We start from the raw sequence: 16,032 nt of genomic DNA, 5'->3' as shown, positions 1-16,032 counted from the left end.
CATACCAAAGCAGTCCAGCCCCTTTTGTTGTGCTGGGGATTTGTGCAGCCGCATGATGAATTCAGCTGTGGTTAAATTAACATTTTTACCTTTGCCAGCTAATTTTTAACCTACTCAGTTTGCCAATGCAGTTTACTGTACAGCTACATGACTGTCGGCACAAAAGATGGGAGCATTTGCTGGCATGGGGCTGGAGAGGAACAGTCTGTTTTGGCAAGGATGGTGGTTTATGAGCTTCTTCAAAAATTATGAAGCCACACATTTAGCATCTATTTTAGGGTGAGTTACATTGCCCTGACTTCAGAGAGCCTAGAGAAATAGTTTAATTCAGTTAATTTAGTTCACTTTACTTCCAGATGGCCGAAGCTAAGATAAATGAATTTTGCCTCTTGTCAGTTATTCTTGTCTTTTCACATGATGGAAAAATTGAGAACACAAAACTGTTGTAATTTTCCATTAAAACAACTGATTTGTACGAAGTGCAAAAAGCTGCTAGTCCCATTACATAACAGTTGCATTGAAAATGTACTGCTGTGACACGTTAGGTTTTCTTCTAGTTCATGTGCCATTAGTTATAGTTCGTACTGATGTGTGTAGAGGAACTTAACTGGGATGTGTAGGAATTTGGCTCATCCACAGTAACAAGAGAAGCACGTTCTAAAATTGAAAGTGGCAGTGTTCTGTTTCACAAGTATAATTATCTTCTGTCAGTAAATATATATACACGCTGTATTGTGTGATGAATATAACCAGCAGAAAAAAAATCCAACAATTTTTTTGTTCATTCCATTACAAGAGCCCAGACCTGCTGTACTTACTTACATCAAGGACTGATTCCAATAGACCTGAGCACTATTCACGCCTTTTAATGTTACGTTGTTTTCTGCATGCAACCTTTTCTAATTTAGTTTTGCGCTACATAACAGTTTTCTTTGGTTTAGACCCTTTAGACCCCTAGACAAATGCTGACAACAGGGGCAAACATTTTAGTGAAAATGAAGAGTTACTATTAAGACCTAGTATAACACCAGTTAGTTTTATGAGTTTGTGCTTCCAACAGGTAGTAGTTATTAAATACAGTTTACTCTGGAGCTCAGCATTTATTGCATATGAATGTGAAATGCTGTGCTATTGCCAAATCTCTTTCTTAGCTCGCCTTTTCAGTGTGACACGTGACAAGTAGAAGAGGCTGCAGTAGATATGCAAGAACAATAGGCTGGGATGGGGCCTAGCTTTGGGGCGCTATATTGCAGTGCCTCTCCTGCCCTTGGGCTCTACAACTCTTTGTGCAGGGTCTTAAAATTTTGATGAAAGGAGTGTGTGAAAGGAGTCAGAACGGAAAAAATCTCTTCAATTTGCTAAGAAAAATGGATTTGGCTGTATAATGGCACTTTCAGCGAGGTACAGAGAGGGCAGATACAAGGAGAAGAATGAGGGTTTAATAGAAGGGAAGTTGGGGTAGCAGGAATAAGTAGAGAATGTTTGTAAGGCAAGGAAAAAGTAAATCTTAGGGGAGGATTTTGGCATTTACAGACCAGGTGATCTCTAATTTGCTGTTGTGTAGTCAGGTGGGATGGAAAACAAAGTTTTAAATTGTTGCGAGGATTTTACTCAATTACTAGGGAGATTGAACCATCTTCAGTTTGTCGTAGTATTTTATCTTTGCACCTTGGTGTTTATTATGGTTTTTGTTCTCGCTGTAGTTGTGTATGTGAAATGTATAAAACAAACTAACCATGTGCGTGCCTGGCTCTGAATCTGCCATTTAATTTCTCCTTGATTGTTTATTATGAGATATTTTTTGATTGTTAACATCCTGCTGTACAGAATACATATGATGAACTAGTCAAGGGCCGCTGATCACTGCTGTATTATTTAATTAAACTGGATGTACAGTTTCATTGCCTTCGTTCCTCTAAAACACCCATTAGTGGTCTCCACGTTTGTTCCTTAATGCTAAAAATGAAAAGTACGGTTGTCTGAAAGCAAGGACAGAAAATGCTTTTAGATTTTCATTTACATTCTTCTTCAGATTGTGCTGAGAAACACCGAATAACAATAACTCTGATGTGGTTTAAAAGCAGGTATTCTCACCCACTTCTTTTGTGACTGGCAAACTTTTAGGAAGTATTGGAATGGATTAAAGCCAGTAAAAGAACCGAGTTTCATCATGAAGTCCTTCCTGAGTTTCTGTTTCAGTCCAGCACTTTGAGCCTTCACGTTATCGTTGTTTGTCTTTTAAGGCTTACCTTACATATTGGCATCTCTGCACAAAGTGGGGATCGCTTGGTCCAGCTGCTCCTTGGATCCTACTTTATAAATGAGCACATCTTGCTTCTATATCTGTGCATGGTGATGGAGAAAAAAGAACAACCTGCCCATACTGCTGATAGGTGTTTGAAATAACCAAATAGCTCACTGATATGTGATAGTGGCATGGTACAGCGACAATTCACTGTAGGAAAGCCAAAGTAATATATAAACAAGTAGCTGTGGAAGAACCATTGGGAAATTGAGGTAGTGACTAACCCTGGTTTAGCCAAAATTTTTTTTTTTTTTTTTTTTTTCATCAGAGATTGCGGATTGCTGAGGTGTTCAGGAGTCAGTAGTTTTTGTCAGGCAGCAGCCAGGGACACTCCTCAGGCTGATACTAGCCTTCATAATGGTCTTGATGGTAGAGAGTTTGGTGCTTGATGCATCCTTTGATTATATATTCCAAGCATAACATGATATCTAAAATATTTATTTTTTTTTTTAATTCATGGTGCTCACCTCTGGTGACATACAGTTGAGTGATAAATATTAGCTTCTTTAATAGATGGCATTCGAGTCCCTGGAAATTAGGTCTTGTAAGACTTTGCAAGTGCATTATGCTCTGTGCTATTAGGAAAGGAAGGACGACCAGATCTTCTTTGTAAAACCCAAACTTCTGCTAACCAACAGCCAATAGAATACTCTTAAACAATTAAGGACTTAAAAAATTTTAACATGACTCAACATGCTAGTTATAATTGTAAGTTATCTATACTTAGCTTGGTCTTTAGCTTCAATAAAGAGACAGAATACTGTTTCTGAATTCCAAACCTTTTAATTGAGGGAACATGGTTTAGAGACAAGCAGAAATAAATAGACTGGCTGAAAATGTACATGTGTAGCAGTTTTCCACATCTAATGAAATTTTGGAAAAGATGATGGCTATTTGTATTGCTGAATATGGCTCAATGCAATTTTTCTATGAATCATTCAGTATTGATCTAGCTGTTGAATTTTTGAGCCTTTCCAGTATATAGCTGTTCTGGGTAAGTTTCATATATCACATTTCAAGTCTAATTATGGAGAAACAGTTGTCTAATGGATTCAGCTGCATCCAATGTAAGAGAGGCAGATGACATTCAGTAATTTTGACATTATAAAAATAAGGTACAAAATGGTATTGCAGAGTACTTCAAATTGCATGAAAGACGGCCTGAAAGCTGTCCAAAAATTTGTTCCAGGAAGTCACTGAGCTTGTAAAAATAGCCTTAACTTTTCTAGGGTATACTTTGAAGCTGCAAACATTGGTCAGCCTGAGAATCATAAGGGAAAACACAGATCTTGTTTGATTTTTTCAGTCTAGCTAATAATGTCGATGTCAGGGGGAAAAGATGGCAGATCCTCATTTGTTAAGACCTGTGGGCATTGTCTGTCTACGATTCTTGTAACCAGTGTCTAATTTCTTTCAGTTCAGGGAATCCCCATCGTAAAGTTTAGTCTTCGTGTATTTGCCCAGTCTTCAAATCCACTTTCATGCTGTCTCATAAGCCTGGAAATTTCTCTTGCCCACAGCATCCATGCTTCCTTCCCCATTTGTTTTAAAACCCTTCTTGTGGCCACTTCTTCAAAGAGCTGCATGGATATTAATAGCATTACATTATCTTCTAACCTTCCTGTGCTCTCAGGAAAACATTTTCCTTTGTTTCTTTCCCCCCACTTCCATCTACTCAGTTTTATTTCTATTTTTGTTATCTCTGAAGAAGGAAACATCGTGCTAATTATGTTTGTAAGTTACCTTAACCAGTAAAATGTCACACTTTCCCCAAGTGTTAAAACTGCAAAACTGGGGCTATCTTAGTACCAGCAAGTGTGGCCAATCTCTTGAGCCTTTGATGTTTAATACATCTGTGCCATGACAAAGCTGTGTGAGAAGTCAGATCACCATGAGAATATGTGTGGACACTCTCCCCCGCCCCCCAGAATCTATTAACTTTAAAACAGCAATCTGTCTCTGAGGTTATGCTTTCTTTCCTCTGACCCAGTTTTTCATTATGTTTTTTCTTGATTAGAATTGCCAGGTATGAAGTAAGATGACTTTAGAAAGATAAATAGAAGCAGAAATCAAACAAAGCTATTTAGCACAAAATGAATACGTGTAAGCCACGTGGTTGCTGTTCAGCCCTACTGTCCCACTCTAACATAGTTTATAGTGATCAGTCTACCCCGTTGAAAACATTGGGCTTAAAATTCTGTGATCAGATGCATGTTGGCAAACCACTGGTCCGACGCTAAGCTCTCACTGGAGGTGGGGGGACACCCTTAGAGGTGCAGATCTCCACCAGCACAGATCGTAATTGCAGAGTGGGAGGTAAGACGGTGATTGGCATAAGACGTGATGGCAGAAAGAATTTGAGCTTTTAGGGGAGAAAAAAGACTACAATCCCCAAGACTGAGTCAGAATATCACAGAGTAGCATAAACCTAGTTTTGATAATACTAATCCTTTTCTGGAACATCAAAGTCAATAAGTGCCCAAACGATGCAGTTCAGAGAACCAAACAAAGCAACCAGAAAATGGCTTTGTTACAGATAATTTCAGTTTTAAATAAATTAGCTTACTAACATCAGAAAATAAGCTGGCCATTGGATGCATGGAAATACATGCACACCATAACTAAAAGACTTAATTTGACTTCCGTATCTCAGTTTGAAGAAGCCGCAAACACTTATTTGTAGTCTTCTGTTTTGATATGTTAATCTGTTGTTCAGCAGTATTGGTGTGCACAGCTGCACAATAGCTCAGTGGGGATTCACTGTAAATTTAGAAATGTTTCCCACAGACACAATTTAAAATAGTAAAAGTAGGTAAGCTGTACTTGTGTATAGATATATAGCTACATAGTAGGTCTATAGCTCTAGATACACAGATGTATGTATTTAGATACATAGATCTATAGATCTGTATAGCAGTTGCACTTGTATATACATATATACATACATGGAGCGAGGGGGAGAGAGAGAATGAGCACAAGCTGAAACACAGGAGAGTCCCTCTGAAGATCAAGAAACACTTTTTTACTGTGAGAGTGTCCGAGTGTTGGCACAGGCTGCCCAGGGAGGTTGTGGGGTCTCCATTCTTGGAAATATGCCAAACCCTTCCAGACATAGTCCTGGATAACCAACTTTAGGTGGCCCAGCTTGAGCAAGAGGGTTTGACCAGACGGCCTTTGGAGGTCCCTTTTCACCTCAACCGTTCTGGTAGGGTATTTTCAGCATCTGTCATAGTAATGTGACCTCTGTTACCATTGTGTAAATGCATCGCAAGTTTTAATCTGGCTGTCCTTTCAGCATGCTGTGTGTTGACTAAAAGGTTGGGCTAATTCTTTTTTTTAAATGAATCAGCATCTTGTAAGTGAAGAGTAAAGGTTGAAAGAGAACTTTCAAGTGGGCCTGTGTAAGAGGTGGTATTTGGGTCTTTGATTTCCTTGGCTTCTTTCAAAATCCCAACTTTAGTTGTGTAGACTGTGGAGCCTAAGGTTATAAATCATAAGCAGCAGAGAAAGAGAAGTGAATTTTGATCTACAGGTCCCAAGTGCATACTCTGAGCTTCTTCTAGAACTTTTCTGTTGGAAAGTAATGCATAAACTTGTAAAATCTCTTCATAAGTGTGATTTCAAAGTAGCTCACTTAAACAGCATAGAAAACAAAAATGGTAAGAGTAAGGACTCCAGAATGACGTGTTACAGGAGCGTGAACTGGCAGACTTGTGTAAGCCAGCTTTATATGCCTGTATTACTCTTCCTTGGGCCTTCCCTATTTTTTTTCAGCTGTCTATGCTGTTCGCTTCCCAGTGTAATGCATTTTCTTCCAGGTAGGAGAATAAAGCACTGGATCTTTCTGTTACAGCTGAACTATTGAGCCAGAAAATAATACACTGAAATGCAAATACATTGTTATGGTAGGGTTTGATTAAATTCATGTGACAGGATTAATTTTATTTTTTTCCGCTATTTTGATTTTTAGTTCAAGGATAGTATGAGTCAGCTGGACCTACAGCTACTGAAAAACAGGAAGTTGTATTTGCAAAGAAAAAAAAAAAATTTTGCCATTTTTCTGTTTTTCAGTAATAGAAATATTCTACTTATTGGTATTATTTTTGGCACAGGTTTTATCAGTTTTATCTAAACTTTTTTCAAAATTAAACCATAAGTTTTTCATGTGAAGTATTTCAGCTGAAGGAAACATGGAACATAATTCAAAAATTATACCAAAAATTTATTTCCAAGAAATTAAATATTACATTGGGCAGAAGAGTTGGGAAATAGTAAACTAGGTCAGTGTAGTAGAGTTGCTTTGGCCTGGGCTGCAGACAGAGAGAAATGTATATTAAAAATAAGAAATTAGCTTAGAAGGCAAGAGTGAAGCTTAAAAAAACCCAAAAGTCATCAGCATACCCGGTACGTTCTCTAGTTCCGCCATGTAAATCCAGTGCCAGAATTTATAGCTTTCAATTTCCTTTGGTCTGCGTGGGAGATTACCCAAATACAGATAATAGAATTCACTACAGAATAGAATTTTTGAAGACAGACAGTTCTGTGACGTACTCAGTTTCCCTGAAGTTTCCAAAACTTCAGTGAGAGTAAATCCTGAACAGTTTTAATGTTAATTTCCTATTTTGATAGCAAAAGCAGAGAGCACGGACAGCTTTCTAGTTGCCATTATTTTAGTAAAGCCATATTTGTGACCCATATTAACTGCAAATATAAGACTATTTTCACATGAAATAATATGTACCTTTGAAGTTAACTAGAAATCCCTCTGCCTTTCAGTACTCATCATCTTGTTTTTTCCATGTGGAGCGACTGTGACTCATATTACAGTTGAAAGCACATTTTTAAGCATTCTATCATGTAATATCTTTGTACCTCTACATTTTTCCCCCCCTCAGAGACTATAAAGAAGATATTTCAAGAAAAGGGCATCTTTGCAGGAGAAGAAAGAGCTTTCAAACCACATCTGACCTTCATGAAGTTGTCAAAATCAACACAGCTACGTAAGCAGGTGAGCTCACATTTCACATAGCTCAGCAGCAATCTAGAAAGTTTAATTTGGAGATGAACAAAGGACTTGCTTATGCTGTAGCAAGATACTTTCTACTTTGTAACCAGCTGAAAAGGTAAGACTTGAAAATACTGATTTATTTTTTTTTAGAAAAAATAATTAGTACATCTACAATATAAACTGTAGTCCTCTACTGTACTTTAAGCTACCACTCTTGATATTCTCAGTACAGTAATATCACGCTCTGTTTTCTTTTATGAAACTATGCACAATCAAAGGATGAAAGTACTTATTCGAAATTACAGAAGAATTATTAGGGTGTAGATTATATGCATGCACTTTATTTGGACAGTTTTGTTTTATTATTCTATAGGAGAAAATAAGCAAATAAACAGCGACATTTATATTTGGATTATGCATAATATGCAGACTGTCAGTTCCCTCTATCAAATATGCTTTGGTGAATTTCAGAGTAGTGATGAAACACATCTTCTATATTCTCTGTGGCAGGCAGTTATTTCTTGCCTATTTATTAGCTTTTTTGACAAAATACACAAATACATGAAAGTAGGTTATAAATGTGATGATAAATATATTAGAAGCACTACTAGTATATCTAGTTTTTTATTTCATACTAATTTAACAGTAAATTGTATTATTTAACATAAGGTATATCTCCATAAATTTTTATTGCTGACATTGTATAGAATGTTTTACGTGATTCTTTAACATTGACCAGGAAATAATTTTTAGAAAAAATATTAATATTTTAAAGTAAGAATTAAAATGCATAATATAAATATTTTAAGTGTTTTTTTTCCTTAATAGTAAGGATTAAAGAAAAATACTTTAAAATTTCTTTAGAAATAACTCTAAAAAATGCTGAAGGTGCACACTTTACTTGAGTAGTATTGTGAAATCATTTGGAAGAAGGCAGCGAGATTTGAGATACTTCAAGGGCATATATACTTGCTCTGAAACAGAAATAAGGACTTGTCCACAGGTTGTAGGGGGTATATTATAGCTATTAAATTTGTAGGCTCACATAAGCTTTTGCTTGTATTAACACTTGTTTTTTAAAACACTCATTTTAAAAATCCACAGCTCTTCTAGCATACCAGCTGTTCAGTAATTTAACTCTTTGGTTAAAACAGCTGAGATAGTCAGGGTGGGGTTTTTGCTATTCTGGTTTTTGGTTGTTTTTGGCTGGCTGTTTGTTTTGTTTACATTTATCTACCTTGCATGAACTATTAGCCAGGATGCATACTTTCTCTGTTGTGATATTCATTGCTGCTGACAGAACCAGGTCATTGTCATTACAAATCATCTTCCTTAGTCCTCCATAATGCTGGATAATGCATATGGTATTCTAAAGATACACTGTATCAAAAGATACTACATATTAAAAATCTGTAAATTTTGCTCTGTCAATCCACTGTCAGGCATAAGCATCAGTCTTTACTATAGTTTTTTTTGTCTCATTGTGTCTGTGCATTTAGTGAGATAGTTTAATGTATTTACTGAAAACAATAAATAAAAACATGAAACATAAAAGGAGTAACTATTTTATAGTAGGTTTTAATATAATGTCTAATTGGATTTTCAGATCATACAACAGTATGAAAAACAAAAAAGGGGGAGTGGATGAAGATTACATGAGAAAGCATATAAAAGAGCAAACAGAACTAAAGTAGTTGAGTGTAGTTCACAGCTGTAGCTTTATAATTATATTAATTTTTTTTAATGTAAGTTTCCTTATTTGAAGCAATACTCTGCTAAACCACTCTCCTCATAATGACTTCTAAATTCCACACAAGTTACCTTTTGGGGAAAAAAAATATCTGTTTTTCAAACCTTAATATAGCTACAGGCATTTTTGAAATGCATATCTCCTGAAAATATTTTAACTTTCCCAAATTGTTGCTGATATTTACAAAGCAAAGAGTTTGAGAATTCAAAATTAATGAAGATCTCAAGAAATCAGCTTTCCACTTTGAAGGCACAGCATTAAGATAAAAATGGTAAATGCAAAGAACTTGGAAACAGACATTAATAAAGGATTAAAATGTGAGATAACTTTTTTTCTAATCCACATTATCTGGGTTACTCCACCTCCTTCAGCTTGTCAGGTTAAAGAACTTATTTGCCAACTCATAAGTGGGAGCAACTTATTCTTCATGCTTAATTGGGCAATTCTGAGATGAAATGTGCCACTGAACACTTCCCCAAAGTCAGGAGGTACAGTGCCTCTAGGTGTCCTTCTGGAAGGAAATAAAGGAGATAATTTACTTGCACACGTTTAGCTATTTCCACAATTGATTGTTTGGATGATAAGAATCTTGTGCTAGTATCGTTATCTTCTATACAAAGAACCTAATGAAACACAATGAAAGAAGCAACTGGAGTTGTGCACTTGAAGATAACGTTTCTATTTGTGCTTCCCTCACTAGCCTGCTATGTTGCCAGAGGTCAGTCACAAGCCCTTTGTTTTTCATTCATCCAGACTGCTGTTTATTTCAGGGCGTGTTGTGAGGCACACTTGATAAATGCTGTGTGACATGTGGAGATCCTTTGATACCTAGTGATTCCTGAACTGCAAATACTGTGAAATGGATTTCATACATACATACATGACTGGCAGCTAAACTGCTCTGATGGCATCTGCTATCCTTAGCCTAGACAGTAGCTGACAAGAAAAAATGCCAAAAATATAATTTATGAATATTTAATATATTATCCTGTACAGTATATCTTTAGAATGCTATACATATAATTAGTAAAAGAGAATATATTAGTGAGAAAAATCCATTTGTATTTACAACACTTGCAAGTGATGTACAAGGCCTGATTCACTGTGACCATTCAACTTCAATGGTAACATGGTCAAGATTATTTTGTGGACAGTATGATTGCACTGGAAATAGCAGTAACTGCATGATTCAATAACTTATTCTTGTATATTTTAATGTAAATTATGTTAAACTTTTGCCACTACTCTAGTTTCATATAGAGATAACATAAGGTATTTATTTTGTAATAATAATAATTCCTCCATCATAAAGGAGGCTATTCTACACTAAATCAAACCCAAGGCGGTGTCTCCAAATTAAAATCTTTTTGATGTGCACTCGAGTTCATCTTTTTGCTATCTTCAGCTAGACATACCAGTTAAGATGTTAAATATTGATATTTATGAAGGTAATTACTTTTTTCTTCTTCTCTTTTAATTTTTTTCTCAATTTATGTGATGTTAGTATTTTTGGCTTCTTGAAATCAAATATAGCTGGAGAGAGATGTGGTATATCTGCTGATGTCTTTTATTAGCTATGCTGTAAGCAGTTACAGCAAATTTTGGGAGTCAGACAATAAGCTATCTAATGGCTCTTCTGTCTTATTTAGATAAGGAATCTCAGGCACTTATTGCAGGAAAGGTTATTACTTCTATAGCACTTACATATCACGTCTCCTGCTTCATTAATGTTTTTAATCAATTTTTGTTACATATGCATACATCAAATACCGTGTTCATTAAAGATCCTCTGCATGACAAGAGAAATGAAAGGAAATTCTTGCCTTCTGGTATTATTCCTTTAATATTAAGTTTTACTCAATACTCAAAAATAGAATATGAAATGTGAATTTCTGTCTTACATTCCTAGTATGGCTTTCAGTTTCCTAGATTTGTAATTTTGCTTTTATTTATAACCATATGGCATAGATGCATAGTTGTTTCATATAGGACCTTATGAGAAGAGAGTGATTCTCAGTAAAACCAAAGCACTTCCACTTTTTATCAGTCCCTGCTGATTCTGACATCCAGCATTCTTTGTATAATAACTCCTGGGATCTCTGGCATTTTGGACAGAAATGCTGATGTAAGAAAAGGCACAGAGGTCATTAAATCCCTCTGTATTTCCACTTAGCCTCTACGCCAGTAGTTTGTATTGTGACAATTGCTACTTGCTGGCATGGGAGTCTCAGGCACATACTTATTTGGAGTTTTGATGCTGATCCTTAAACAGCTGAAATGATCACTTCGGCACAATACAAAATAACACTTTGCTTTCCCAGTCTTAGGAGACCAGCAGACACGTTTTGTGATTTTTCTACAGTATTTTTTTAATAGGAACATCTAACAACAGGGGCAGAAAATGCACAAACTGGGTGACCCAACAGTTGGAAGAGGTTCTTGAATTCTCTTGTTTCGGTCTTCCTGCTTTCATATCATACACCATGTTGCAGAGATAAGTAACTACGGTACTTGTTTTAAAGAAGACAAAGAAAGGACATACACTATACACAGTTTGTTACAAGCTAAATATAGTGTGAGGTATTAGTCATAGTGATCATTCTTTAAATTACCAAACTCTCCTATTGAACATGGTAGATACAATGTAATCATGCTTTTACACATACCCCTATTACAGGACTGAGGCTGCAGAAGGCAGCACCTCTTTACGCATGAACTCTTCTAAGTCCACCTGGGGATCATCAAGGTCTAGGTGAAGAAACTTTTCCACAACAGACTTGCATTTTTCCATCCAGTCTCCTTTTGAAGGATGATCAATGCGTTTGATAGCTTTTCCATTGCGAATCAGTTCTGAGACTTCCACTCCTCTTTCAATAATTTTGGCTGGCATTCCTGCTAATGCAGCTATGTTGGCAGCATGACTAACAGTGGACATGCCCTCTTTGATCTGATAGAAAAATATCAACTCATCTCTATCTTGGTGGGTTTCCATGGTCAGGTACTCCAGAAGAGGTGTGTCAGGCAGGAGTTCTAGCTGCATTAAACTGTGAAAATTAGTGGAGACAAAGACCTGCGGACACTGGGTGCCTTGACTGATCCAGTACCTCAGGACAGCAGCCAGAAGGGACAGGCCATCCAGTGTGTTGGTCCCTTTACCAAACTCATCAATAAGTACCAAGGACCTCTCTGTGGCATTGTTCACTGCCTTGGCAACCTGGTTAAGATCAATCATGAAAGTAGAGAGCCCTACAGAAACTGATTCCCTACTGTGGATTCTTGTGTAAATCCCATCAACTACTCCAATCTCTGCCTCTGCTGCAGGGACATAACTGCCAATTAGAGCCATGAATACTATAAGACCTACTTGCTTTAAGTAGACGCTCTTTCCAGATGAGTTGGGCCCTGTGATGATCTTTATTCGTCTGGTAGCCTCGCCACTGTTCACAGGATTTGCCACAAAAGTCTTTGCGCATAGTTCCATAAGCGGGTGTCTTCCATCCTTAATGTGGAAGCCATGGCGGTGAGTAAAGCGTGGCCGGCAGTAAGCATTCTCCCGGGCCATCACCGCCAAAGCTAGTAGCACATCTAGGTGTGCAGTATACTCAATCACACTGTTAAGCACTTCAGACTTCTCCAAGATCTTTGTCTGCAGCTGGTGCATAATAAGTGTTTCCTGGTCTCTGATCTCACAGTGCAAGTCACCCAGCAGGCTGTCTAGCTCCTTAGTCCTAGCACTTCTGTAGTGCAGTTTATCCTCTGACAAGAACATGAAATCCAAGCCTTCGATTTCGAAGTCACTCTTATCCACCATAGTTGGTAGCCGTGGAATGGAGAGAAGGAACCCAATCAAAGGAATGTAGATTACACAACAGGAGGGAATATGATTCTCCAAGGTCTCCAGTTCTTTTCGTGCCACTTCTGTAAGGAAGTCTGACAGTCCCATCAGCTTTCGTTTCTTCTCATCAATGGTGGGGTCCACATTGGGTCTTACAGTGAAGCGGTTCTCTGAGATGCTGCCTTCAAAGTCCACCACTTTGCTGATAAGACTAGCAATGTAGTGGAGATCATCGGTGAAGACACGCGAAATAGTCTGAAAGAGTTCAATAGTGTTGGGCAGAGAGCGACATGTGTCTCTAAGGCACACAGCACTGTACACTGTTTTATAGAGTGCTTGCCAGTCACTAACTTTTGTGTGGGAAAGAGTCATTCTTTTTAGAATAAGAGGCACATTTTTAATATTCTTGAGGCAACCTTGAAGAGTGAGGACTGTTTCATGGTTCTGAGCCTGCAGGAAGAAGTGGATAACTTCTAGCCGTTTGTTCAGCTCTGTCAAGTTCCGAGTAGGTCGTGTGAGCCACAGCCTCAGCAGTTTTTCTCCCCATTTGCACCTGCAACGGTTTAAAATTCCATATAAACTGAATCCTTCTTTTAATCCACTTGACAGCTTGTACACAGAAGGATGGATATCACTTTTAAATATCTGCAGGACACAGTAAGTGTCCTGGTCCATATGCACAATATCTGACAGCACAAACTTTTTAAAGGCCAAAATAGGAACTGCAACACTGTTTTCTTCAAGCTCAACTCCGACCCTTCTTCTGTCTAGAAACTTAAGGAGTCCACCTAGGGCTCGTATCATGAGTGGGCTCTCAAAAGGGATGATGGAGGACAAGTAGAGAATTCTCTCTGTTGCAGTCATATGAGATGGGATAAATGGAAATTGCCTGGATAGGATTCGTTGCTTGCTGACTTCTAGGCCAAAATCTACGTTAGGAAACAGGACAATTTCTGGTTTTCCTATATCTTTATCACCAGCAGCGGCTGTTAGGTTGGTCAGGAATTTGGCAATATTCTGGTCCTGTTTTGCACTGGTCACTATGCATTGAGGATTAACTTCCCCAATCACTTTTTGCAGTAGCTTGAGGTCTTCATTATCAGGTATGTCAGGCATGAAGTAGACTGAGCAGTCTTCTGTATCATAATAAGTAATTGCTAGCTGCCCTGCATACCACAAAACAGACATGTGAGTCCCGGAGCACTCTTGGTCCTCTTGTTCAGGCCCAAGTGGTGGTGGCAAGGCACAACTCGTGGCTGATGTGGTACTCATTCTGCTGGAGAAAAATATTTTTATTCTCATAAACTCATCCAACAAGTTCTGATAAGTAACTGTAATTGACAACAGCAGGTTCACACTCACTCTTCCAACCCTTGAGAAATTACGATGCTACCAGGAATTAAAGATACCTGTTCAAGTGAAAAGATGCAGCCAATAACTACAGTCACCATCGTGCTTCCAAGCAAGGTGTAACTGAGATAACGACCAGCAATGTTGGAATAGTTTTACATTTTTTGTCTGTATCCTTTATTTTAGTAAGCACATATGTATCACAGAATGGTAGGGGTTGGAAGGGACCTCTGGAGATCATCTAGTCCAACCCCCCTGCCAGAGCAGGGTCCCCTAGAGCAGGTTGCACAGGAATGTGTCCAGGCGGGTTTTGAATGTCTCCAGAGTTGGAGACTCCACCACCTCTCTGTGCAGCCTGTTCCAGTGCTCTGACACCCTCAAAGTAAAGAATTTCCTCCTCGTGTTTAGGTGGAACTTCCTATGCTCACGTTTGTGCCCATTACCTCTTGTCCTGTCATAGGGCACCACTGAAAAGAGCCTGGCCCCATCCTCCTGACACCCACCCTTCAAGTATTTATAAGCATTGATAAGATCCCCCCTCAGTCTTCTTTTTTCCAGACTGAAGAGACGCGAGTCCCTCACCCTTTCTTCATAAGAGAGGTGTTCCAATCCCCTAATCATCATGCCCAAATACCCATAAATACAGTAATGTACCTATATACACGTACAAAATCATCCTCCCCTCAGAGGTACGGGACACCCACGTGCACTGACCACAGCTCCTCACAACAACACAGCCACATAAACCACTCATTTCAGGGTCCTACCCTGGTATTTATGCAGCACCATCACATAGTACTGGTTTCTATGCAAGTACATAAGGTCCTGCAGCAGGGATCAACCATACCAGTTTCCCCCACAGAATCCACAGGCGCTGTCAGCAGCCCACTTCCAACCCTCTCCCACTTCTTCCCCGCTCTACTCACCCTCCTCACCACGGACGGGCAGCTCGTCTCGGCTGCTGTCTCTCCTTGCAACCCGAAAGTTTTATCTTGACCCCCTTCCCCTCCCTCTCCGGGCCGGTGCTTGGCGCTCCCTGCGCTCAGGCCTCCCCGCCGCTGGGTCCTGTCAGGGCGGCGCCGTGCTGTGGCGCTGAGCCCCGTCTACGCCCCCGGCCGTTAACCGCCGCTCGCCCCCCGCTGCCGGGGGCCCACCCCAGGCCCCTCCCAGCAGGGAAGGGACCCTTAACCCCCCTTGCGGCCTCCCGGTTGAATGGGGCACCCCTCTCCTCGGGGGTCGAGCTCCTCCCACCAGCCCCTGACCCGTCCCCAGGAGCGGCTCACCGCCTCCCTCCCCAGCTTCCTCGGCCCCCGCGCTGAGGGGGAGGTTGGAAGAAGCCTCCTGAGCAGCCCAGCCTACTGGCCGGCAAGGGATGCCAGGCGTCGGCTGCCACCTGGCATCTCCATGACCTGCCTTTGCATGGTTGTGGGGTATGTTACATGGAAACTGAAGCTGCTTGTGGGAGGGCGTTGGGCACCTCGCTTTGCAGCCATGTTAAGGCCTATCCTTAAGGCTTCCTTCCCCTGGTCCCACAAATGGGCAAGTGCTGCCCAGCCACCCGCTGACAGCAGCCACCCAGACTCTGTGGTTTAACTGCAGGCTGGGGGTGGCAGGCTGCACCTTCCGCGCCTGCATATAGAGGAGGCACATACAGCAAGTTAACAGACATAACAGGGCTACCAAATGCTGTTGCCTTCGTGCCCTGCTGGGCCTACAAGAGCTCCACATGCAAAGCGTCTCCAGGCCCATGTTACATAGCCATGTCCCTTTACAGGCATCCATTC

The 16,032-nt window shown here is 39.6% G+C and overlaps 2 protein-coding genes across 8 annotated transcripts in view; one reads left to right on the top strand and one right to left on the bottom strand.

The window, feature by feature from the left end:
* Nucleotides 1–16,032, top strand: part of AKAP7 (A-kinase anchoring protein 7) — a 105,747-nt gene that overhangs the window by 21,304 nt on the left and 68,411 nt on the right. For all 7 annotated transcript variants that reach the window (XR_012586225.1, XR_012586224.1, XM_074580710.1 and 4 more), the window contains exon 6: nt 7,201–7,313. Coding sequence is in view for 5 of the 7 variants with exons in the window: in XM_074580710.1 (XP_074436811.1) it covers nt 7,201–7,313 (113 nt within the window). In the remaining 2 variants the exon portion in view is untranslated. The remainder of the gene's footprint in view (nt 1–7,200; nt 7,314–16,032) is intronic.
* Nucleotides 11,735–15,301, bottom strand: MSH5 (mutS homolog 5). Its single transcript, XM_074578302.1, has 2 exons — nt 15,175–15,301; nt 11,735–14,171 (listed from the first exon to the last, which is right to left on the bottom strand). Exon 2 carries the CDS (start codon nt 14,168–14,170, stop codon nt 11,735–11,737), a length of 2,436 nt encoding a protein of 811 aa, XP_074434403.1. The 5' UTR covers nt 14,171; nt 15,175–15,301.

The sequence above is a fragment of the Larus michahellis genome, chromosome 3, assembly GCF_964199755.1.
Source record: "Larus michahellis chromosome 3, bLarMic1.1, whole genome shotgun sequence".
Taxonomy (NCBI): Eukaryota; Metazoa; Chordata; class Aves; order Charadriiformes; family Laridae; genus Larus; species Larus michahellis.
The sequence above is the reverse complement of the archived record's forward strand: the minus strand, read 5'-3'. Positions and strand labels throughout refer to the sequence as shown.